The sequence below is a fragment of the Callithrix jacchus genome, chromosome 15 (genome assembly GCF_049354715.1).
Source record: "Callithrix jacchus isolate 240 chromosome 15, calJac240_pri, whole genome shotgun sequence".
NCBI lineage: Eukaryota > Metazoa > Chordata > Mammalia > Primates > Cebidae > Callithrix > Callithrix jacchus.
Genome location: NC_133516.1, coordinates 35,509,295 through 35,534,896, shown reverse-complemented (window position 1 = coordinate 35,534,896; position 25,602 = coordinate 35,509,295). Strand labels below are relative to the sequence as shown.

The 25,602-nt window shown below is 37.8% G+C and overlaps 1 protein-coding gene across 15 annotated transcripts in view; it reads left to right on the top strand.

Moving 5' to 3' along the window:
* SFMBT1 (Scm like with four mbt domains 1) overlaps positions 1-25,602 on the top strand; it is a 149,502-nt gene that overhangs the window by 67,632 nt on the left and 56,268 nt on the right. For 10 of the 15 annotated variants that reach the window (XM_035275815.3, XM_035275810.3, XM_078351144.1 and 7 more), the window contains 2 exons: positions 13,919-14,069; positions 23,347-23,441. In XM_035275815.3, the coding sequence (XP_035131706.1) occupies positions 14,042-14,069; positions 23,347-23,441 (123 nt within the window). In that variant the 5' untranslated portion in view covers positions 13,919-14,041. Of the gene's footprint in view, positions 1-13,918; positions 14,070-18,380; positions 18,428-22,492; positions 22,588-23,346; positions 23,442-25,602 lie in introns of all 15 variants that reach the window. The other 5 variants (XM_078351147.1, XM_078351148.1, XM_078351149.1 and 2 more) reach the window with 4 other exon arrangements.

Genomic DNA, 25,602 nt, shown 5'->3' with positions numbered 1-25,602 from the left:
ATCATAGAGGGATCCCTGTCATAAAAGCAGTCCAGAAAAATCAGAACCCTTCTGCCAGATTGTCTAATATTGATTTATTTTCTGGCACTGCTTCTTCTACATCTTCTTCCTCATTGGCACTGGTTTGGAATTATTCATCTCCATCAAGTTGTCTTCTGTTAATTCCTCTGGTGTGGTGTCTATTAGCTCTTGAATTTCTCCACAATCTGTATCTTTTTTTTTTTTTTTTTTTTTTGGAGACGGAGTCTTGCTCTGTTGCCCAGGCTCTAGAGTATAGTGGCACAATCTCATGCCACTACAGAGATTTAGCGATTCTCCTGCCTCAGCCTCCCAAGTAGCTGGGATTACAGGCGCATGCTACTACGCCAGCTAATTTTTGCATTTTTGGTAGAGACAAGGTTTCATTCACCATGTTGACCAGGCAGGTCTTGAACTCCTGACCTTTAGTGATTCGCCCACCTTGGCCTCCCAAAGTGCTGGCATTACAGGCGTGAGCCACCTTGCCTGGCCCATGATCTGTATTTTAACCCTTCACCTCCCATCTTTTTGGCATATCTACAACCTCTTTCATGATTTTCTTGATTGGCTCTGTTGTCATTCCTATGAAGTTGTGTAGGACATCTGAACAGTTTTCTCTAGCAGGAGTCTATTGTTTCAGGCTTGATGGCTTTCAGGACTTTTTCTATAACAACAATGAAATCTTCAATAGTATAATCCTTCCAGGCTTTCCTGATGTTCTATCAGAGTTCTCTTGCATAGTATTCACCATCCTTTCTATAAAGGAATGTGTGTAATGAGCCTTAAAGGTCCTTATAAGCTCCTGATCTAGAGACTGAATTAGAGACATTGTGTTTGGGGACAAGTAGACTTCCTTCACCACTTTTGAACTCATCGAGTTCTGGGTAGCTGGGGGCATTATCAAATATCAAAAGAACTTTAAAAAGCAGACTCTTACTAGCAGAGTACTTCCTGACTTCAGGGACAAATCATTGATGGAACCAATTCAGAAAAAGGGTTCTTGTTGTTCAGGCCTTACTGTGCAACCAAAAGACTGGCAGCTGGCTTTTATCGTTTCCTTTTAAGGCCGGGGGGTTAGCAGGCTGTCCTGATTATAAACCCAACTGCACTTGCTCAAAATAGTCAAGTTAGCCTATCCCATTCTCCCTTAAATCCTGGTGCTTTCTTCTCTTCCTTACTAATAAGTGTTCTTTTTGCACATTTCCCCCCAAAATAGAGCACTTTCATCAGCATTAAAAACCTGTTCAGGTTGGGTGCAGTGGCTCATGCCTGAAATCCCAGCACTTTGGGAGGCCAAGGTGGGAAGATTGCTTGAGCCCAGGAATTCCAGACTAGTATACTCAATATAGTGAGATTTCATCTCTACAGAAAAGTTAAAAAAAAAAAAGAAAAGAAAAGAAAAGAAAATTAACTGAGCATGGTGCCTGTAGTCTTAGATACTAGGGAGGTTGAGGTGGGAGGATTGCTTGAGCCTGGGAAGTGGAGGTTGCAGTGATCTGAGCTTATGCCACTGCACTCCAGCTTGGCTGACAGAATAAGATCCTGTCTCAAAAAAGAGAGAAAAAAAAAAAAAAAAAACTCCACAGAAACCTATTCAGGCAAAAATCCTTTCTCCTCTATGATTTTCTTAATGGCATCGGGGAACTCATTTGCTGCCTCTTGGTCAGCAGAAGCTGCTTCTCCTATTAAAGTTTTAAAGCCAAACCACTTTGTAAAATTATCAAACCATCCTTTGCTGACATTAAATTCTCCAGCTTTAGATCCTTCACCTTTCTTTTGCTTTAATTTGTCATATAATGACTGCTTTTTCTTAAATTGTATGTAAGTTTATAGTCATGCCTTTCTTACAGCAATCATGCATCCAAATAACAACTGCATTTTCAACGTGAGGTAAAAACATAATTCACACAAAATGCAGGGTTTTCGCATTTGCTGGCATAGCTGCAGTGATAGCTTCACAAATTTTCTTTGCTTTTTTTTTTTTTTAAACAATGGTCCTTATGCTGGATTTACTTATCGTGAAATGGAGGCAGCTGTAGCTATAGACTTCAATCTATTGTACATATCAAGTAATTCAGTTTTTTCATACAATGTCATGACTTATCTCTGCTTCTTGAGAGCATGTCTAGCATCTCTAGCAGTACTTGAATGGGTCTTAGGGTGTTATTAAATACAGTACTGCACTAAGCATCATGAAAAATGTTCAAGAACCATGGGAGATCACTTTTTATTCTGATAACGCATTTTACTGGAGTGATGAACTGCCCATGTGGAGATGATTAGTGTCACACAGCATTCTAAGCAGATAGTCGCAATACTTGAGCTCAAGGCAGTAGCAACAGGAAATAGCTACAAAATGATTGCAGTAGTACAGTATGTACTACACTTCATTTTGTGCAATTATGTCAAAGTACATCTTTAGGTTTGTTTATATTTCTCAGGACTGATAATGACACCATGTACAGTCTGTGTTTATATTAAATTTGATTTTTTTTAACTTTTAGTAATAGATTTGTATATATTTTAAAGTGGTAAATGATACAGTAGGCTAATATCTACATGTATTTTATGCATTCATGACACACCTTTTTCTTAATTTTTTGATATTTTTTAAGCTACATGGTTTGTCTGCAAGTTTTTCAAATTGTCATACATTTCCAAAATTGTTTGCAACATAGTTATTTTAATAAATCTGTAAGTGGACCCATGTAGTTCACACCTGTATTGTTCAAGGCTTAACTGTATTTATTTTATTGTTGGCTATCTACACACTTTAGATTATGAGATTCGTGAGGGCAGATTTTAAAATATTTGTTCACCTAGAACAAATGTGGTATGATGATAATATGTCTCAGTAAATATTTATTGACAGAAAGAATTCTGTTACAGTTCATAGTGTCACTACTATTGATACATGGAGCCTCCTTTAAATAAAGTAACTGCTATTAGCTGTTAATGTAAGTTGTGGTGAATGGCAGTACTAATTTAAGCACTCTTACTGATGGTGGGAAGTGCCACACTAGAGTTTGCAGCTTTCTTTGTAGTTGGATGGGGTCCTGTGACTGGATTATAATTAGTGGAATGTGGGTGGAAGGAATGTACCACTTTTTGGTCTGGCCCTTGAAAACCTCCATGTGTGATCCCCTACTGTGAATGATTTGTGAAGACTTTGTTGAAAACGCTAGAGCTATGTGGTGGCAGGCTTTGGCTTCATGAATAATCCCACAGTGGAGAGTTGCCTACTGATTAGAAACACCCGTTTGGACTTCATCTGAGTGGGGAAATACTTATCTGTTGGATTAAGCAATTAAAAATTGAAATTTATGTGTTAAACCATAGCATTACCTTGACTGATACGAACCAATAATAGGCAAATTATTTTCTTTCTCCTTCTGTTGTATATCCTAAGTATAACCCAGATATCTTGTCTCTTTTTTTGTCATTGACTTCTATATTTGAAATGTTATTTAAAAGCACAGTTATGTCTTTGAATATAAGTACCATTTTTGTAGTTTTATTGATACATATTTAACATGCCATAAATTTACTTACTTAAGTTTACATTTAGGTAGATTTTTATTATATTCACAGAATGGTACAACTCTCACCACAGTCTAATTTTAGAGTATTTTAATACCCCCCAAAGCAACCCTGTACATATTAGTAGTTGTTATTCATTACCTTTTCTCTGCCAGCCCTTTGCAACCACAATCTACCCTTTGTCTCTGTGAATTTGCCTATTCTGGTCATTTTGTATAAATGGAAGTATATATGTGGTCTTTAGTGTCTGTCTTCTCACGTACAATATTTTCAGTTACCCATGTTGTAGTATGTATCAGTACTTCATTTCTTTTTATGGCTGAGTAATATTCCATTATATTTACCCATTAATTGGTTGATATATTTGGGTTGTTTCTAGTTTTTGACTATTAAAAATAGTATTACTACGAACATTAACGAACAGGTTTGTGTTTGTGTTTTCATGTGTCTTGGGTATATATTGAGGAATGAAATACTGGGCCATATGGTAACTCTATGTTTAAGATTGAAGAACTGCCAGACTGGTTTCCCAGGTGGCTGCATCATTTTACATTCCCACCAACATTGCCCTTACATTTTGTTACCACCAGAGGAGTAGGGTTACCTGGTAAGTGTAGTTCCTTAAGTGCTGTAGGTGGGGGGTGCTCACAGAGGGACCTGGGGGTGGCAGGCAGTGTGAGGTTGACCTCTCTCCTGCTTCTTCTCCTTCTACTTATTCTTGCTTGCTTACTTGGCACCAACTACCCTGGCCTCCCTGCTATTCCTAGAACACAGCTCACACTCACATGCTCTCACTTTTAGGCCCTTTGTGCTGGCTTTTCCCTCTGCCTGGCATGCTCTTTCCTTCTATAGCTCCCTCAAGTCTTTGTCCATATGTTACCTTCTCAGTGGAGCCTCCCCTCTCTTTACCCGATTTAACCACCCCACACTGTCTTCCCCCCCACCCCCCAGCTCTATCACTTACGACGTTTAGAAAGAGTATTATACTTTCTTCCTTACACTAAAATAGAAGCTTCATGAGGGCAGAGATTTTGGTTTTCTTCACTGATAATAGCTCTAATTTTTTTTGTTGTGCCTGACACATAGTAAGTTTCCAGTAAATATTTATTGAAAGAATGAATAGCTTCCATGTCAATAAATGCATTTTTGTCTTAAAATTTTAAATCATTGAATTAGACATTTTAATTAGACATTTAAGACTTTAAAATGACTACATTTTTATCTTTAAAGGTTTACCTACTACAGATAAAACTAACATTCCTTTTTGCCCTACCCTTGAATCTTACTTTCCTGTTAATGTTTGAATGTGTTCTTCCTGACCTTGTTAAAGGTATCTGCACGTATACATGGGTACCTATAGAAATGCATAGTTTTGTTTTTGTTTGGTTTTATATAGATATAGGTTATATGTATATGTCTATATAAAACCACTATCCAAATCCAAAACTTATTTCATCATCCCAGCATAAACTTTATGCTCATTAAGCTGTCTTATTCTTTTTACTTTCACCTTGTGGGTGTGCCATAATGTACTGATTGATTCTGAGGTTTCTGTTTTTTTCTTCTTTTCTTTTTTGGGGGGGGTGGTGGGGATGGAGTCTCACACTGTCGCCTGGGCTGGAGAGCAGTGGCATGATCTCGGCTCACTGCAACCTCCGCCTCTCAGGTTCAGGTGATTCTCCTGCCTCAGCTTCTTGAGAAGCTAGGATTACAGGTGTGTGCCACCACGCCTGACTAGTTTTTTGTATTCTTAGTAGAGATGGGGTTTCACCATTTTGGCCAGGCTGGTCTCCAACTCCTAACCTCATGATCTGCCTGCCTCGGTCCCCAAAGTATTGGGATTACAGGCATGAGCTACCATGCCTGACTTCCAGTTTTTTCTTAATACAAGCATTGCTCAAGAAAACATTTAGGTTCTTGCTGCTTTGTACACATGGGGACATTTCTCTGTATATACTCTCGAATGAGGACAATTTAACTCTTTGACATTGTTGTGCTACTTATTTCCTTATTGTTTGTGGATATTTTTCTGAAACACATTGAAAGTGGAATTGGTGGGTTATAGAGACAATGCAAGTTAAAGTTTTGATGGAATACAATTTCTCTCTAAAAGGGCCATATCCATTTGTGCTCTTGAACTGATAATGATGGCTTCCATTTCTCCATGTCTTCAACCATATTCCATGTTACTAATTTTTTGTTTTTGCCAATCTGGGTGAAAAATAAAATTTTAGCTGTTAAGATTGAATATATTTTCATATGATAATTGGTCATTCCCTAGGATTATTATTCATACCTGACCTTTTAAAAAAATGTCCATGTTATTAGGTTTGGTCTTTCTTATTTATTTATAGGTGCTGTTATTGTGGCTATTAACATTTTGTCTGCAATATATGCTGGAGGTAGTTTCTTCTGTAGCTTGTCTTTTAAATTTGTTTATGATTCTTTTTGCCAGTTGAAAGTTTTAAGTGTTTATTTAGTCAAATATATTCATTTTATGGTGTCCTCGCTTAAGGAAATCTATGCTAGTCCAAGGTTATAACCAAAATAATAATGTTTAATTTCTTCGGAGTCTTCTTTTTCATGTTTTTCTCTTTTAATTCACCTGTAATTTATTTGTGTGACAGCATAAAGTAAGGTTCTAATTTTTTTCCTCCCAAAATGGATAGCCAATTCCTTAACACTTTATTTGCATCCTTTCATGATTGATAGGGAATGCCCTCTTTATCACAAACTGCACTCTCATAAAAACTGATCTGTTGTTCAACTTTATTTTACTTTATTGATGTTTGTCTTTTCTTGTGCTAATATTACACTATTTTGATTTAAGAATTTTATTTCTGTAGAGATGGGGTCTCACGAGGTTGGTCTCAAACTCCCAGCCTCAAGTGATCCTCCTGTCTTGGCCTCCCAACGTGCTGGGATTGCAGGCATTAGCCACTGTGTCTGGCCTAATATTTTGATAGAAGGAACTTGCCTTATGTCATCTTTTACAAAAATGTAACTGGACTGTACATTTTTTCTTTTAGATGCATTTCATTTTTGTTTTTTGAGACAGAGTCTTGCTCTGTCACCCAGGCTGGATTGCAGTGGCATGATCTTGGCTCATTACAGCCTCTGCCTCTCAGGCCCAAGTAATTCTCAACTTCTTGGCTAGGCTTGTGGTGGCTCGTGCCTGTAATCCCAGCACTTTGGGAATCTGAGGCAAGTAGATTGATCACCTGAGGGTGGGAATTCAAGACCAGCCTGGCCAACATAGTGAAACCCTGTCTCTACCAAAAATACAAAAATTAGCTGGATGTGGTAGCACACACCTGCAATCCCAGCTTCTTGGGAGGCTGAGGCATGAGAATTGCTTAAGCCTAGAGATGGAGGTTGCAATGAGCCGAGATTGCGCCATTGCACTCCAGCCTGGGTAACAAGAGCGAAACTCCGTCTCAAAAAAAAAAACAAAAAAATTTTTGCTTCCTGAGTAGCCAGGATTACTGGCGTGTGCCACCACATTTAGCTAGTTTTGTTTCTTTAAATTTTTTGTAGAGATGAGGTCTTACTCTATTGCCCAGGCTGGTCTGCAACTCCTGGGCTCAAGCTATCCTCCCACCTTGACTTCCCACAGTGCTGGGAGTGCAGGTATGAGCCACTATGCCCAGCTTAGATGTATTTTTATATTAGCTTATCAGGGCAAATAAAATGGCCTATTGGTTCAACCAGAGAATCAGAAGGAAAAAAATGCCCTATTAGGATTTTGGGGAGAAAACTATTTCTCTAACAGAATTTTCAATGGCCATGTATGGTACATTGTATGCTTGTGCTATATTTTACTTAACAATTTCTCATTGTTGTCCAGAATTATTTAAAAATATCAGCTCTACAATTTGGCTTTATTTTTTTTTTCCAGTTTAGGTTATTCTTGAATTTGGGTTTTGTTTAGAATTTTCAGTGGTTTTATAAATTTATTAGTACCAATTTATTCAACTGAGATGGATTTGTCCTGTGTTGGGTTTTATAGAATCATGAAAAGGTTTGGGTCAGAATTTTTTTTGTTTTTGAGACAGAGTCTCATTCTGTTGCCAGGTGCCAGGCTGGAGTGCAGTGGTGTGATCTTGGCTCACTGCAACCTCCGCCTCCCAGGTTCAAACAATTCTCCTGCCTCAGACTCCCGAGTAGCTGGGACTACAGACACATGCCACCACGCCCAGCTAATTTTTGTATTTTAGTAGAGATGGGGTTTCACTATGTTGGCCAGATGGTCTCGATCTCTTGACCTCGTGATCCATCCGCCTCGGCCTCCCAAAGTGCTGGGGTTACAGGCGTGAGCCACCTGGCCCTCAGAATTTTTTTTTTTTTTTTTTGGATACACAGTCTTGCTCTGTCACCCAGGCTGTAGTGCAGTGGCACTATCTTGGCTCACCTCAACCTCTGCCATGGGTTTGAGCAATTTTCCCACTTCAGCCTCCTGAGTAGCTGGGATTACAAGCATGCGCCTCCACGCTCAATTATTTTTATTTTATTTTTTACTTTTTGTATTGACAGGGTCTTGCCATATTGCTCAAGCTTGTCTTGAACTCCTGAGCTCCAGTGATTCACCACCTTGGCCTCCCCAAGTGTTGGGATTACAGGCATGAGCCATTGTGGCTGGCCTCAGATTTAATTTATAATATATGAGTGGTTATGATTTTCTCTCAGAATTGAACTGAAACCTTGACTTTATCATATTTTATTTTTTAATCTCTCTCTAGTCAGACATGTAGCAGTGGGTTAAAACAATAAAAATGATACAACAAACAACTTAATGAAACAATGGAAGATTTCTGCCCCTAAGTTACACTGACATTTGACAGATGGAAAGACAATGTTTAATTTATATAGTCAAGTAAAATGTGTAGTGACATTTGACTATAATGAACAGTGAAAGGCCGACAGAAAGCTACACCTTTTGGGGAACGGGAACAGAAAATATAAGTTGACTCCACCACTAACTTGCACTGTCAAGGTCAGAGTTAACTTTGCAGCTCTGCTGAAAATGGAGCATCTGATTTGCTGAATTGTTGCAATTATTATATTTAACAGCATACTTGAAATTATTGCTGGACTTAAACCTGTTGAGTTGAGGGATAAGTGTACAAATTCAAATATTTCAGTAGGAATTTTCTTGCTAACTGCCTGGTATTTATTGAACTAAAGTATTTTTTTACAACCACCGTACATATCAGTGATCTTTAGAACCACACTGAGGTCCTGTCCTTCCTAAGCCCTTTAAAGGTTACTTATGTCAGACATGTTAAATCATTTGGCTGAGGATACTTCCCACAGAAATCTCTCTTGCATTATTGCAACTTCCCTGTGGAATCATTCGTCTTATTCAATGCTTATCATTGCCTTGAAAACAAGGGCATTAACATGAAGTGAGGTTACTACTACTGGGCTTTGAGTGTGGACTATATGTGTAATCTAAAACAAGATGGGAAGGCTGAGGCAGGTGGATCACTTGAGGTCAGGGGTTCAAGACCAACCTGGCCACATGGTTAAATCCTGTCTTTACTAAAAATACAAAAATTAGCCAGGCCTGGTAGCTCACACCTGTAATCCCAGCTACTTGGGAGGCTGAGGCAGGAGAATTGCTTGAACCTGGGAGGCAGAGGTTTCAGTGAGCCGAGATTGTACCACTATACTCCAGCCTGGGCAATAGAGCGAGACTGTCTAAAAAAAACCCACCAAGATGGAAGGGGAAATTTTTGTATAACATATTTGTTGTTCAGATGACTTTTAGGTCTTTTTAAAAAATCTGTTAAAATTCCATGGTCGTTTTATATTATATTGATGAACCACTTAAAAATGAAATAGTTGAGGCAGCAAACCACATTGCCATGTGTGTACCTATGAAACAATTCCTGCATGATCTGCGCATGTACCCCAGAACCTAAAGTACAATAAAAAAAATAAAATAGCTATTCATTTTGATTTTTATGCCCAGGTTTAGCTGTTGTTTCTTTTAAGTATTTGTCTTGAGAGCTTATTTTTTCTAGTTAGCTTTGCCTTTTCAATTTTTATTTCTGTTTCTTGGAAATGTTTAAAATTTCTCCAAGCTTCAGTATATTTTCTTAGAAACTCCTCCAAATATCTAGGCACCTATTTAGTTCACTAAAGTATTAAATTAGATGAGTAAGATCCAGATCAGTTCATTCATGAGAATGTCTTAATTTTTATTTATTTATTTTTGAGACAGGATCTCCCTCTCTTATCCAGGCTAAAATGCAGTGGCGTGATCTTTGCTCACGGTAACCTTAGACTCCTGGGCTCAAGAGATCCTTCCACCTCAGGCTTCCAAAGCACTGAGATTACAGGGGTGAGCCATTGGGCCCAGCCTTATAAGCATTTAATTTAAATGAGTCACTTTTTTTTTTTTTGAGACAGAGTCTCACTGTGCTGCCCAGGCTGGACTGCAGTGGCACAATCTTGGCTCACTGTAGCCTTAGCCTCCTGGGCTCAAGCAATTCTCTTCTCAATCTCCGAAGTAGTTGGGATTACAGGTGCCCGCCACCACACCTGGCTAATTTGTGTGTGTGTGTGTGTTTTTAGTAGAGATGGGGTTTTACCATGTTGGCCAGGTTGGTCTCAAACTCCTGACCTCAAGCAGTCCGCCTGCATCAGCCTCTCAAAGTGTTGGGATTACAGGTATGAGCCATTGCACCAGGCCTTAAATGAGTAACTCTTAGTGTGTTCTGTTCACCACAGGAGGGGTGATAATACCAAAATAAGTGATAAAATAAATGATGACAGTAAAATAATATGAACAGTAAATAAAGGAAAATTAAATTAAAATTTTATATACAAGCTCCTGGATATTTTACCATTTTTTCTTTACTGTGTAAAAAGACAGCATAGGCTAACAATAAAGAGAGAGTATTAACAGATGCTCCACAGCAGAAGAATTCACAGTCTATTTCTTATGATCCTGTTAAGATGATGAACTGACTGCTCATTGGCTAAAATCTAAATGATGATGTAAGATTGAAAAAATGTCACAGCCTTAGCTTTCGGCTACATGAGATTTGCTTCTCTCTTACTTCATGGCTTTTGGCTTTTGAAGCTTCAGTAATTATCGTTTTTTGTACTTTGTGGCTCTCTGCACAAAATAACATGCTCCAAGAGTTTATGAACATAAACAGTAGATGACATCTTCAAAGCCTAGTGACCCAACCGATATTTATTTAGGACTGACTTGTACTGTCAAAACCATGTTGAAGTGTCAAGACTTTATATATGGAGATTATCCACAAAATTAGAGCCATAGGAACTTGAACTTGTCAACAATCTGCTTAAAACAGTGCCCCAGCACATAGGCAGTCCTCAGTAAATATTAATTGCTGTTATCCCTTCTCTTCCTGTTCGATCGTTTGCCACTTACTCTGTTGGTTCGAATGCTCCAGCCACAGCAGCCTTCAGGTCCTTCCCACTGTAGAGCCTTGGTATATGCTGTTCTTGGTGCTTGAAATAGTCCTCCCTTTCTCCCTGTTTTGCCTAGCTGCTGTATCATTTTCTCAGGGACACAGTCAGTGACCTACCATGTTAGGTTTTATATTCTGTCTTATCACCCAGTACTTTTGCTTCATAGCGATTTAAATGATTTTTTTTATTGTTGGCTGAATTTGTCTCCCTCCAGTTGGAAATAAGCTCCATGAAAGCAGGAACCATGTCTCTCTTGATTGCTTTACCCCATCCCGAGAATAGCGGTTGGTAAGGAGCTGGTGTTTGATAAGTACGTGGGGAATGAATACATTAGTAGGTGGAGTGATACAGTTTGAATGTTTTGGGCTTGGGGTAGAAACGTAAACTGAGGGAAGAGAGCACATTTAGAAGCCTTTAATAGCATTCTCAAATTTCGATTTGATTGTTCCCATCTTTGAAAGTGTGGGTTTCAGTGCTTATATACTGTGATATGATTTGGGATAACTGGCATTTATCTCAAGTGGGATATCCACAATTTTAATAGTTACTAAAAACTTTTTCTATCCTCATTATGAAACAAAAATTTTAAATCTGAAAAAGATCTTTATTCATTTTACAGATAAAAAATTGATGTAATATGGTAATGTATCATGATTGCTTAGCTACTTATCAGTAGAGGGGGCTCTATAACCTAGGTTTCCTTACCCCCCCCCCCACCTTTTTTTTTTTGAGACAGGGTTTCACTCCCATTGCCCAGGCTGGAGTGCAGTGGCGTAATTTTGGCTCACTGCAGCCTCAGCCTCCTGGACTCAAGTGTTCTCCTGCCTCAGCCACCCAAGTAGCTGGGACTACAGGCCTGCACTATCACACCCAGCTAATTTATATATATATATATTTTTGAGACAGGGTTTTGCTGTGTTGCCCAAGCTGGTCTTGAACTCCTGGGCTCAAGTGATCTGCCCGCCTTGGTTTTCCAAAGTGCTAGGGTTACTGGTATGAGCCATGTGCCTTGCCATCCCTACCCATTTTAAGGTATTGTCCTTTAGGTAGCTGACACCTCTTCAGGTATATAAGAGTGATAAAAGGATGTATTAAAATCTAAGGTCTTGGCTGGGCATGATGGTTCACACCTGTATTCCCAGCACTTTGGGAGGCTGAGGCAGACGGATCACCTGAGGACCAGCCGGGCCAACATGATGAAATCCCGTCTCTACTAAAAATACAAAAATTAGCTGGGTATGGTGACAGGTGCCTATAATCCCAGCTACTCAGGAGGCTGAGGCAGGAGAATCACTTGAACCCGGGAGGCGGAAGTTGCAGTGAGCCAAGATTGTGCCATTGCACTCCAGCTTGGGGGACCAAGAGCAAGACTTCATCTCAAAAACAAAACAAATTAATTAATTAATTAAAAATAAAATTCAAGCTTTTTCTTTGTGATTAAAGTTGCTTATGAGAATCATTTACTAGGGGCTCTAATACATACTCAAAACTTTTGAGAGGTAGAGAATTGCTTGATCCTGCAGGATATCACCCCCGAAGCTGTGATGTTAAGTACGCGTCACAATTCTGTAGTTTTCTGTATTGTCGCTCTTGCAGTTAGTTCATGCCATGCTTGTACCAGCTATTTTCTCCCTTTCATTTACTTTTTCTAATGTATTAGGCACATATTAAGATAATATCTTAGATTATTTTACATGTATATAAAGCAAGAATAAATAGATTCATCCATACTGCAACAGGGATGAACCTCAAAAACATGATAAGAGAAAGAAAGCCAAATATGAAAGACCACATATCAATGGGTTTCATTTATATGAAATGTTCAGGAAATGCAAAATCTGTAGAGACAGAAAGCAGATGAGTGGTTGCTTGAGCTTAGGGTTGGAATGGGAAGGAACTGCAAGTGGGCATGTGGCTTCTTTTCAGGATAGTAGAAATATTCTCAAATTCAGTTGTGATGATGGTTACACTTTGTACATTCACTAGAAATTATTAATTTGTACACTTAAAATGGGAAATTTTCATATGCAAATTATATCTCAATCAAGTATGGTGTTTTTTTTAAAATCTTTTTTTGAGACAGTGTCTGGCTCTGTCACCCAGGCTGGAGTACAGCGGTGTGATCTTGGCTCACTGCAACCTCCGCCCCCTGGACTCAAGCCATCTTCCCACCTCAGCTTCCCAAGTAGCTGAAACTACAGGCGTGTGCCACCATGCCCCTCTAGTTTTTGTATTTTTAGTACAGATGAGGTTTTACCATGTTGCCCAGGCTCGTCTTAAACTCCTGGACTCAAAGCAGTCTTCCCACCTCAGCCTTCCGGAGTGCTGGGATTGCAGGTATGAGCCACTGCATCCAGCCCTAGAACTTTTTTTCAAAAAGAATAAATAGGTTCAAAGCTTATTCTGGAGGAATTATCTTTATAATTGTAGGATAATACGGTTCATATTTATGGTTCTGCATAATCTAGATAAATGAAATAAAAAATTAGATGAAGTAATATATGGTATCCTGAATCATATTTGTTGGGTAAGGCAGCATTGAAGGCCAACTCCCTCATCCCCTTAGGAAACAGTTAGGAATTGGAGTTTTGTGGGTAGGAATCATGGTACTAAGTATGGTAATGTAAATTTAAAGGGTAATGATTCATGTATGTCTTAGGTTATTGTGAGTTTTAGATTTGTTATCAAGATCTCGATAGTGTATACTTTCTACACATACACAGATATACATGCGCCCACAAATACACATATAGACTCTTCAAAATTAGGAAAGGTGTCAATTTTTTCTTCCAATCCCATCTATTCTGCTAGTGTTTTTGTCTTATCTCTCAACTAGTGGAGTGCCATGTTTTATGAGCAAGTAAACACACTTGGGTTTCAGGCTGTTTATGTGTTATTTTTCATTTTTCAGCACTTTCATTTGGACCCTTGGATAACCATTGAACAGATTGAAACCTGCAAGTAATCTTCAGATCTTAGCAGAACCATAGGCCTTTCCTTTGTGTTGGGAGGATATAGCCTATATGCTGTGGAAATGAACGGGGAGCAGCAGCTTGATGCAGGTATTGGTTTTATTCTCAGAATTTATTCTCTAGGATGCACAATTATGTTACTTGCCTGTGTTACATTGTCTGACTTATCTCTCTACCACTAAACTGGAAGTTCTTTGAAGTTGTAGGTTGTTTTTCTTTGCCATCTTCTGTACCTGTCAGAGAACCTGGCACTAGGGGCTACTAATAATGTTTGATGAAAAAATAAGAAACGGTTATGAACAGACTCCTTTTTTGAAATAGCATTAAAATTTTGATGATTACTTTCTAGTTATTTTGAAGCAATTAAGCATTCACAGGAGTTTGCAAAGATAGCACTTACAGATTTCATGTTCCTTTCACCTAGTTTCTCTTGTTAGTTACTATAATATGATATAAAACTGAGGAAATTGATATTCGTATAAAGAATGTGTAATTCTGTGTCATTTTTATCACATATGTAGATTCCTGGAACCATCCGCTCAGTCAAGATACAGAACTATTCCATCACCGCAAAGAGCTCCCGCACCTATCCTCCTTCCCCCTACTTTCCCTAAACCCAGGCAACTGTAAATCTGTTCTCCATCTCTCTAATGTGGTCACTTAAAGAATGTTACATAAATAGAATAACATAGTACATGGCTTTTTGAAATGGGCTTTTTTCTTTCAAAATAATGCCGTTGAGATCCATCCAGGCTCTGCATACGTTGACAGTTTGTTCCTTTTTATTGTGGAGTGGTATTCACGAATGTACTACGGTTTGGTTAACCATTCATCTGTTGTAGTACATTTTGGTTGTTTCCAGTTTTTGGCTGTAAAACAAGTGATTGCTATCAGCAATTATGTGTATAATACTTTATTTTTCTGGGGTACATACCCAGCAGCACAATCACTTGATCATATTTAGTAAAGAAAACTGCAGAATTATGCTCCAGAGTGGCTGTGCCATTTTACATTCTCTCCAGCAGTATATGAGAGATCTAGTTTCTCCACATCCTCACTATTATCTGGTGTTGTCATTACTTTTATTTAAGCCATTCTGATAGGTGGGTATTGACAGCTCATCATGGTGTTAATTTGTACCTCCCTGATGGCTGCCAGTGATATTGAACATCTTTACATGTTCCTATTTGGCATCTCTATATCCTCTTCAATGAAATATCTCTTCATGTCTTTGGCTTATTCTTAATTGGTTTATTTTTAATTAATAAGGATTTTGGGTTTTTTGGATTTTTGTTTTGTTTTGCAAAAAGCTTTATCAAAGCATGATTTTTTTTTGAGATGCAATACACATACCATAAAATCAACCCTTTTAGAATACATAATTCAGAGGTTTTTAGTCTGTTCACAAAGTTGTCCAACCATCACTGCTATCTAATTCCAGAACATTCCATCACCCCCAACAACATACCATTAGCTGTTGTTTCCTGTTCCACCCAGACTCTGGCATTCATAATCTACTTTCTGTCTCTATGGATTTACCTGTTCATGCTTTCTTTTATTAACGTTTACATGGTGTATCTTTTTCATCCTTTTCAACATGCCTGTGTCATTATATTTGAAATAAGGTTCTTGAAACAGCATATAGTCATTTAAAAAAATTCTGGCCTTAGAAGATGTGTGTATACCATTTATACTTAATGTAATTATTGATATGTTTTGATTCAAGTCTGCCTTTTTTGCTTTATTTTTTCTGTTTTTGTTTGTTTCTCTAGAGCAGTGGGCATTCTTTCAGACTGGTTCCTGTGTTCTTTTTTTCCCCTGTGCTTTGCTGTGGGTTACTTGAACTTTTTTTTTTTTTAGAATCTTGATTTGTAGTGTTTTTGAGTATATCATTTTGTAGCACATATTAGTGATTACTTTAGGTATTACATTACATACACACACACACACACACATATATATAACATCACAATCGTCATTTATTCCTTTGAGTGAAGTATAGAAACCTTATGTACTTTTACATCTCTTTACCCTTTTTTATTTATAATTGCTTTAAATATTTTCTCTACATATTTGGGAACCACATCAGACATGCTTAACATTTTTGCTTAAACTGTCAAATGTATAATTTAGAACACTTAAGAGAAGGAAAATTATATTTTTCAATATTTTTACTCTTTCTGTTGTCATTTATTCTTTCCTGATTTTCCAAGTTTCTTTTGTCATTTCATTTCTATTTAGAGAATTTTCTTTAGTCATTTTTTTTAAAGGAGGTCTACTAGTAACAGATTGTTTTTGTTTCCTTTCATCTGAGAATGTGTTGATTTCCCCATTTGTTCTTGAGGGATATTTTTGCTGGATATAGAATCCTGCGTTGAAAGTTCATTTCTCTCAGCTCTCCAAAAATATTGTGCTTCTTCTTTCTGGACTTCATAGTTTCTGATGAGAAATCTGCTGTCATTGGACACTCCCCACCACCAACTCTCTGCTTTAAGAGAGGTTTCTCTTTTGTTAATTTTAATTTTTTTTTCTTTTTAGTTTTCAGAAGTTTGAGCCTAGTGTATCTTTTTATGGATTTCCTGGGGTTTATCTTATTTGGAGTTTACTTAGCTTCTTGAGTTTATAGACTTAATATCTTTTGACAGGTTTAGAAAATTTTTAGCCATTATTTCTTCAAATATTTTTTCAGTTGTCATTTCTTCTTTTTCTGGAACTTTGATAAAACTAACATTGGAGCTTCTCTTATTGTCCCACAGGTCCCTCAGACCCCCTTCATTTTTAAAAAATGTTTTCTCTGTTGTTTAGATTGCGTGTTTTCTGTTGTTTTGTCTTCAGTTTTACTCATTCTTTCTTGTCTGCTTCATTTTGCTGTTAACTTACCCATAGAGTTTTTTTTTTTTAATTGGATTATTTTCAGTTCGAAAATTTTCTTTTTGAGCTGGGGAAGGAAGAGGGATATGGCCCCATCTTAAAATGTTAAATTTTGCTCTTCTAACTGAGGTTTAGTGGCTTATCTTGAATAGATGCTTTTTGTTTGTTCCGTGCCTTTGGTTAATTTTAGAACTTTGAAATGATTGATTTTCATTGGTTAGCCAATCTTTTGGTTCTTTTATGGGAGAGTGGGTTGATTTTTCTTTTGTTTTAAATATTATTAACTCATGTATTCAAGTACATATATGTATATATATACATTTGATGAGTTTGAATTCATTGCTGTAATCATTCATTTGATGATCAAATTCTAGAGCAGCTAGAGTTCTGTCAGACTGGTTTCTGTGCTCTTCTGAAGTGATGTATCTTTGATACAGTTAGTCCTTGACTTCTGGACCAGTAAGATTCCCAAGTACCTCCTGAACATAACCTGCCCCAAACTTGCAATCTACTATTTCTCTGAGGAGCTTTTTTTTCTTTAAAGTAGGTATGGTATTTAGAGACCACAATCTGGGTGCTGGAATGCTAATTTGATACCAGGTTGTCATTTATTCTAGGCCTTACTTCTAGACATAGCCAGAAAATACATATTTAAATTTATTTTTTATGTTTTAGAGACAAAATTTTGCTCTGTCACCCAGGCTGGAGTGCAGTGGCATGATCAGAGCTTACTGTAGCCTCAAACTCCTGTGTTTAAGTGATCTTCGCACCTCAACCTCCCAAGTGGCTGGGACTACAGGCACATGCCCAGCAGTTTTTTATTTTTGTAGCAATGAGGTCTTGCTATGTTGCCCAGGCTGGTCTCAAACTCCTGGCCTCAAGTAATTTTCCTGCCTCAGCCTCCAAAAATGCTAGAATTTACAGGTGTGAGCCACCATGCCCTGCCATGGAAATACATACCTTTTTTTTTTTTTTGAGAAAGGGAGTCTCACTGTCATCCAGGCTGGAGTGCAGTGGCACAGTCTTGGCTCACTGCAACCTCTGCCTTCGGGTTCAAGTGATTCTCATGCCTCAGCCTCCTGATTAGCTGGGATTACAGACATACACCACCAGGCACCAGGGTAATTTTTGTATTTTTAGTAGAAATGAGGTTTCACCATGTTGGGCAGGCTGATCTGGAACTCCTGGCCTCATGTGATCCACCCACCTTGGCCTCCCAAAGTGCTAGGATTATAGGTGTGAGCCAGTGCGCCTGTCCTCTTTCCCATCTTATACAAAAAGTGGGGATTAAAAAAAAAAACTAATGTTATGTAGTGTGGTTTCTCTTAACAGTATATTTTGGAGATTATTCCACATCAGTATATAGAGATTGTTCTCATTGCTTTTTACAGCAACCAGTACTGAATATATATACCATATTTATTCAACCATTTCCTTATTGATGGACATTAGGGTTATTTTCAGTCTTGGTATTACAAATAGTGCTGCAATGAATGGCTTTGTACATATGTCTTTTTGTATTTTTGCCAGCATATCTTTGGGATAGATTCCTAGAAGTGGGATTGCTGGATCAAAAGGTAAATAAATACATAATTTTGTTAGATATTGCCAAGTTTTCTTCCAAGAGGTTGTGTCATTATGCTTTACCTGTTTACAGCCTCACCATAGAGTATATTGTCACACTTTGGAATTCTTTTCAATCTGATGTCTCTGTCATTTTAATTTGTATTTCTCTTAAAATAAAATTTGTACATTTTTCATATATTTAAGGATTATTCATTTTTTAAATAAACTCTTATGTATCTTGCTTATTATCTCATTGCTTCATTAGTCTTGTTTCTTCTCGGCTTTGTGTGAGAGATTTTAGTTGAGTGATTCATCATTTTAATTGTTATTTACTTTTTATTTTTAAATTAACATGCTTTTTAAGGGCCTAGAGTCCTTGCTAAGGACCACGAATGCCCAGACTTGATATGTTTTAGTAATGCAAATTGAATTTCTACTGGCCTGTGCTTTCAAGATATTCTCAAAGCAGTCTTTATTGGCTTGTATTTCTAATGAAAACATTTCAAATACACTAAAACTATGGAAAAGACTGTAACAAAACAGCCATGTACCTAGCATAAATATTTAATAAATGTTAATGTTCAATATTTCTTTTTACTTTTTTATTGTGGTAAAATGTCCACAATGTAAAATTTACCATTTTCACCTCTTTTTTTTTTTTTTTTAAATGAGATGGGGTCTTGCAACATTTTAAAGGCTGGAGTGCCGTGGCTGTTTACAGGCACAATTATAGTACACTACAGTCTTGAACTCCTGGGGTCAAGGTTCTCCTGGTTCAGCCTCCTGAGTAGCTGGGACTGCAGGCCATTTTAACAATCTTTAATTGTATAGTTTATTGGCATTAAGTACATTCACATTGTTGTGCAATCATGACTGCCATCCCTCTCCTTAAATTTACAAATGGGAACTGTATACCCATTCAGCAGTAACTCCCCATGACCCAGTTTCCCTAGCCCCTGGCACCCACCATTTACTTTTCTGTTTCTGTGAATTCAACTACTGTAGGTATCTCATTTAAGTGAAATCTTATAGTATTTGTCTTGTGACTAGCTTATTCCTCTTAGCATAATGTCTTCAGTGTTTATCAATGTTATACTATGTGTCAGAACTTTATTTTAGGGGGGATGTGGTCTCACTCTGTTGACCAGGCTGGAGTGCAGTGAGGTGATTACTGCTCATTGTGGCCCCAGTCTCCCAAGTGATCTTCCCACCTCAGCCTCTCAAGTAGCTGGGACTATGGACACTCATCACCATGCTCAGCTAACTTTTAAAAATATTTTTGTACACATGAGATTTCCTTCTGTTTCTCAGGCTGGTCTCAAACTCCTGGGCTTAAGCTGTCCTCCCACCTTGGCTTTCCAAAGTTTTGGGATTATAGGCATGAACCACTGTACCTGGCCAGAATTTCCTTTTTATAAAAGGCTAAATAATATTCCATTGTATGTATATACCACATTCATTTTGTTATTCATTCATCTGGTGAAGGACACTTGGGTTGCTTCCACCTTTTGGTTATTGTGAATATTGCTGCTGTGAACATTTATGTACAAATACATGTTTGAGTCCCTGTTTTTAATTCTTTTTGGGTACATACACAGACAGACAGAGATGGATAGATAGATAGATAATATGATAATTAAAAATACTTTGCTCTACGATTTTCTACAGTGGACCATGCCCAGCCTGTTTCTTGAGTTTTTTAATAATCACCATTCTGACTGGCATGAGATGGTATCTCATTGTGGTTTTGATTTGCATTTCTTTAATGTTCAGTAATGTTGAGCTTTTTTATGTTTGTTGGCTGCATAAATGTCTTCTTTTGAAAAGTGTTCATGTCCTTTGCCCACTTTTTAATGGGGTTGTTTGGGTTTTTCTTGTAAATTTGTTTAAGTTCCTTGTAGATTCTGGATATTAAACCTTTGTCAGATGTATAGATTACAAAAAGGTTTTCCATTGGTTGTCTGTTTGCTCTGATGATGGTTTCTTTTGCTATGCAGAAGCTCTTTAGTTTAATTAGATCCCATTTGTCAATTTGTTTTGCTTTTGTTGTTTTCGTCACGAAATCTTTGTCTGTGCCTATGCCCTGAATGGCATTGCCTAGATTTTCTTCTAGGATTTTTGTAGTTTAGGGTTTTACATTTAAGTCTGTAATGCATCTTGAGTTAATTTTTGTATAAGGTGTAAGGAAGGGGTCCAGTTGCAATTTTCTGCATAGGGCTAGTCAGTTCTTCTAGCACCATTTATTAAGTAGGGAATCCTTTCCTTAGTGCTTGTTTTTGTCAGGTTTGTCAAAGATCAGATGGTTGTAGATGTGCAGTTCTGAGTTCTCTGTTTGTTCCATTGGCCTAGGTGTCTGTTTTCATACCAGTACCATGCTGTTTGGATTAGTGTAGACTTGTAGTATAAAGTCAGATAGGGTTATGATTCCACCTTTGTTCTTTGATTGTCTTAGCCATACAAGCCCTTTTTTGGTTTCATATGAAATTTTAAAGTTTTTTTTTCTAATTCCATGAAGAATGTCAATGGTAGTTTAATGGGAATAGCATTGAATCTATAAATTACTTTGGGCAGTATGACCATTTTCACGATATTGATTCTTCCTGTTCGTGAGCATGGAATGTTTTTCCGTTTGTGTCCTCTCTGATTTCCTTGAGCAGTGGTTTGTAGTTCTCCTTAAAGAGGTCTTTCACTTTCCTTATTAACTATATTCTTAGGTATTTTATTCTCTGTAGCAGTTGTGAATGGGAGTTGATTCATGATTTGGCTTTCTGCTTGTCTGTTTTTGGTGTATAGGAATGCTTGTGATTCTCGCATATTGATTTTGTATCGTGAGATTTCGTGAAAGTTGCTTCTCAGCTTAAGAAGGTTTTGGGTTGGAATGATGGGATTTTCTAGATATAGGATCATATCATCTGCAAGCAGAGACAGTTTGACTTCCTCTCTTCTTATTTGAATACACTTTGTCACTTCCTCTTGCCTTATTGTCCTGGCCAGAACTTCCAGTACTACACTGAATAGGAATGGTGAGGGAGGACATCCTTGTCTTGTGCCAATTTTCAAGGGAAATGCCTCCAGCTTTTGCCTATTCAGTATGATATTGGCTGTGGGTTTGTCATAAATGGTTCTTATTATTTTGGGATATGTTCCATCAATACCTAGTTTATTGAGAGTTTTAAACGTGAAGGGATGTTGAATTTTATTGAAGGCTTTTCTGTGTTATTGAGATAATCATGTGATTTTTGTCTTTAGTTCTGTTTATATGATGAATTACGCATATTGATTTGGGTATGTTGAACCAGCCTTGCATTTCAGGATGAAGCCTACTTGTGGTAGATGAGCTTTCTGATGTGCTGCTAGATTATGTTTTCCAGTATTTTACTGAGGATTTTTACATCGATGTTCATTAGGGATATTGGCCTGAAGTTTTCTTTTTTTGTTGTTTCTCTGACACGTTTTGGTATCAGGATGATGCTGGCTTCACAAAATGAGTTAGGGAGGAGTCCCTTGTTTTCAGCTTTTTGCAGTAGTTTCAGAAGAAATGGTACCAGTTCTTGTTTGTACCTCTGGTAGAAATCAGCTGTGAATCCATCTGGTCCTGGGCATTTTTTGGTTGGTAAGCTATTTATTACTGCCTCAATTTCAGAACTCATTATTGGTCTGTTCAGTGATTGAACTTCTTCCTGATTCAGTCTTGGGAGGGTCTATGTGTCCAGGAATCTATCCATTTCTTCTAAATTTTCTAGTTTATTTGCATGGAGGTTATTTATAGTATTCTCTGATGGTTGTTTGTATTTCAGTGGGGTCAGTGGTGATATGCCTTTATCATTTTTTATTGTATCCATTTGATTCTTCTTTCTTCTTTATTAGTCTAGTTAGCGGTCTCTCTATTTTATTATTTATTTATTTATTTTAAGACAGAGTCTCACTTCATCATCACTCAGGCTGGAATGCAGTGGCATGATATTGGCTCACTGCAACCTCCACCTCCTGGGTTGAAGAGTCTCCTGCCTCAGCCTTCTGGGAAGCTGGGATTATAGGCATGTGCCACCATGCCTGGCTAATTTTTGTGTTTTCAGTAGAGACAAGGTTTCACCATGTTGGCCAGGCTGGTATCAACTCCTGACCTCAAGTGATCTGACCACATCGGCCTCCCAAAGTGCTGGGATTACAGGTATTTCATTAATTCTTTTAAAAAAACAGCTCTTGTATTTGTTGATTTTATTTTTGAAGGGTTTTTCATGTCTCTGTCTCCTTCAGTTCCTCTCTGATCTCAATTATTTCTTACCTTCTGGTAGCTTTGAGGTCTCTTTGCTCTTGGTTCTCTAGTTCATTTAGTTGCAATGTTGGGCAATCTTTCTTGTTTTTTGATGTGGGAAATTTAGTGCTATAAATTTTTCTCTTAACACTTGGGATATGTTTTAAAGATAGTACCTGCAGAATTATTTTACAGATTGGATGTAAGGTATAGAGAAAAAGGATAATGACACTTTGTTTTTGATTGAGGGAAAATACTTACTAGGAGCATCTTTCACTCAGAGAGTACTAAGAAAGAATCAAGCTGAATATTTAAGTTCAAAATGCCTGTTAAGTATCTTCAGTGTTTGACGTTAGAATACTAAATTTCAGTCCAACGTAATAGTAGTGGTTTATATTCCCACCAGCTTCATATGATCCATTTGGGTGAACTCTGGATTTGGGTGCCTCTTCAGCAAGAGACAGCATGCCAAACTACTGTTCTTTGAAGGTTCATTGACAATCAGTGCACTAAAGGCACCTATCATTTAAACAACAAAAACCCTACTTAATTGTTTTGTGCAAAATCAGTTAAGAAGTAAATTCTGTAAAGTTAGGTTTATTAAGTTTATGCTTTTATACCTTGACTTTTCTTTAATTGGAATTCACATGTTTTTGTTTCATTTTTTCATTCTAGATGCCGGCTCTGGTATGGAAGAGGTAGAATTAAGCTGGGAAGATTATCTAGAAGAAACAGGGTCCACAGCAGTTCCCTATGGGTGTTTTAAACATGTAAGCAATAACTATATTGCCTTACTGGTGTTATATTCCTTTATTTCAAATCTCTGTATCATCATTAGAGAATTTAAAGCTATTTTAATTTGTGGTACTTGAAAGAATTTAAGAGCTTTTTCTTTCCTCCTGCCACCCTTAGTAAGAACCCTTGCCATATTCTAAAATCGTTTTAGTTTTGTATATTTTCCGCCACTCAATGCATGATTTATCTTTTTGACTGTTCATGAATATTCCTTAATTTTTGTCAAAAAATCTTGTCATAAATTGAAGAAAATTATTTATTGCACTTTATTGCATTTATTTTGTTGCATTCATTGAAAGTAATTTCAATAGCATTATTTGCTGTCACTCTTACTGAGCAGTTCGTAAGTATGACATACATACTTATATGTCATATTAGTGGCCTATGCAGGCCAGTTTTATTCCCCAACAACCCAGTTTAATGCTTTGTCAATGACAACATATTTGCCCTGTGTAATGACTTTAGAATGTAAGAAAGTACCCCAAATTTTGTTCATAATTGATATCTAGACCTAGGTTTTTTTTGGCGGGGCAGGTCAGGTTCTCACTTTGTTGCCCATCACAGCTCACTGCAGCCTTAACCCCCTGGGCTCGGGTGATCCTCCCACCTGAGCCTCTTAAGTAGTTGGGACTACAGGTGTACACTACCACACCTAGATAATTTTTAGTAGATATGGTATTTCACCATGTTGCCCAAGCTGGTCTCAAACTTCTGGGCTCAAGCAATCCATCCACCTTGGCCTCCCAAAGTGCTGGGATTACAGGTGTGAGCCACTGGGCCCGTCATAGACCTAGTTTTTACCCTAACTCCCTCTTAAAACACACAGAATAATTGATTTCAAAACTACTTATTTCATATTTGTCAGAGCCTGCTTGGGCTGCCATAACAAAATATCATAGATTAGGTGGCTTAAACAACTGGCATTTATCTTCTCACAGTTCTGAAGACTGAAAGCCCAGGATTAGGGTATGTAGCTGCTTTCTGGTGAGGGCTCTCTTTCTGGCTTGCAGATAATTGCCACCTTGCTGTGTCCTCACATGGTAGAAAGAGAGAGCTCTCTGGTATCTCTTCTTAAAGGACACTAATTCTGTTAGATCAGGGCTTCATCCTTACGCCCTCTAATGTTTGTGTCCTCCCAAAATTTATATGTTGAAACCTAATCCCCATTGTGGTGATATGAAGAGGTGGGGTTTTGGGGAGGTGATTAGGCCATAAAGGTTCTTTCTCCTGAATGGGATTAACACTTTTATAAAGGAGGCCTGAGAGAGCTTGTTTGCTCCTTCCACCATGTAAAGACAGCAAGAAGGCACCAACTTTGAAACAGAAAGTGAGCCCTCACAGATCCTGAATCTGCTGGGGCCTTGATCTTGTACTTGCCAGCCTCCAGAATTGTGAACAGTAAAGTCTATTATGCATTGTCCAGTCTAAGATATTTTGGTGTAGCAACTCAAATGGACTGAGACAATCTTCATAAAGGACCTGTCTCCAAACAGAGTCAGACTGGAGGTTAGGGTTTGAACATACAAATTTTGGGGTGAACAGTTCAGCCCTTAGCAGTGTTCAATAGGGCATAGTTTTTTTGTTCTAGTATTTGTAGAGACACTGATGTTGCATCTTTACATAAATAATGACACAGCACACTCACTGTTGTTTGTGACTTTGTGAGGTTTGACCATATTCTTTTAGCTGTTTTCTTTGGCATTAAGAGTCTCACTATTTTTATTTTTATTTTTATTTTTTGAGAGGGAGTTTCGCACTTGTTACCCAGGCTGGAGTGCAGTGGCGCAATCTTGGATCACTGCCACCTCCGCCTCCCAAGTTCAAGTGATTCTCTTGCCTCAGCCTCCCAAATAGCTGGAATTACAAGAGTACATTACCACACCCACATAATTTTTTGTGTTTAGTACAGATGTGGTTTTACTGTGTTGGTCAGGCTTGTCTCAAACTCCTGACCTCAGGTGATCTACCTGCCTTGGCCTCCCAAAGTGCTGTGTTACAGGCATGAGCCACCAGGCCCAGCAGGTTCCACTATTTTTAGTTTGTCCTCATGTGAAAACTCAGTCATGTTAGCTGCCCTTTTTGATCATTCTTAGTTAATTTATATCTCTCTTAAAGTGGTGAGAATTATATATTTCA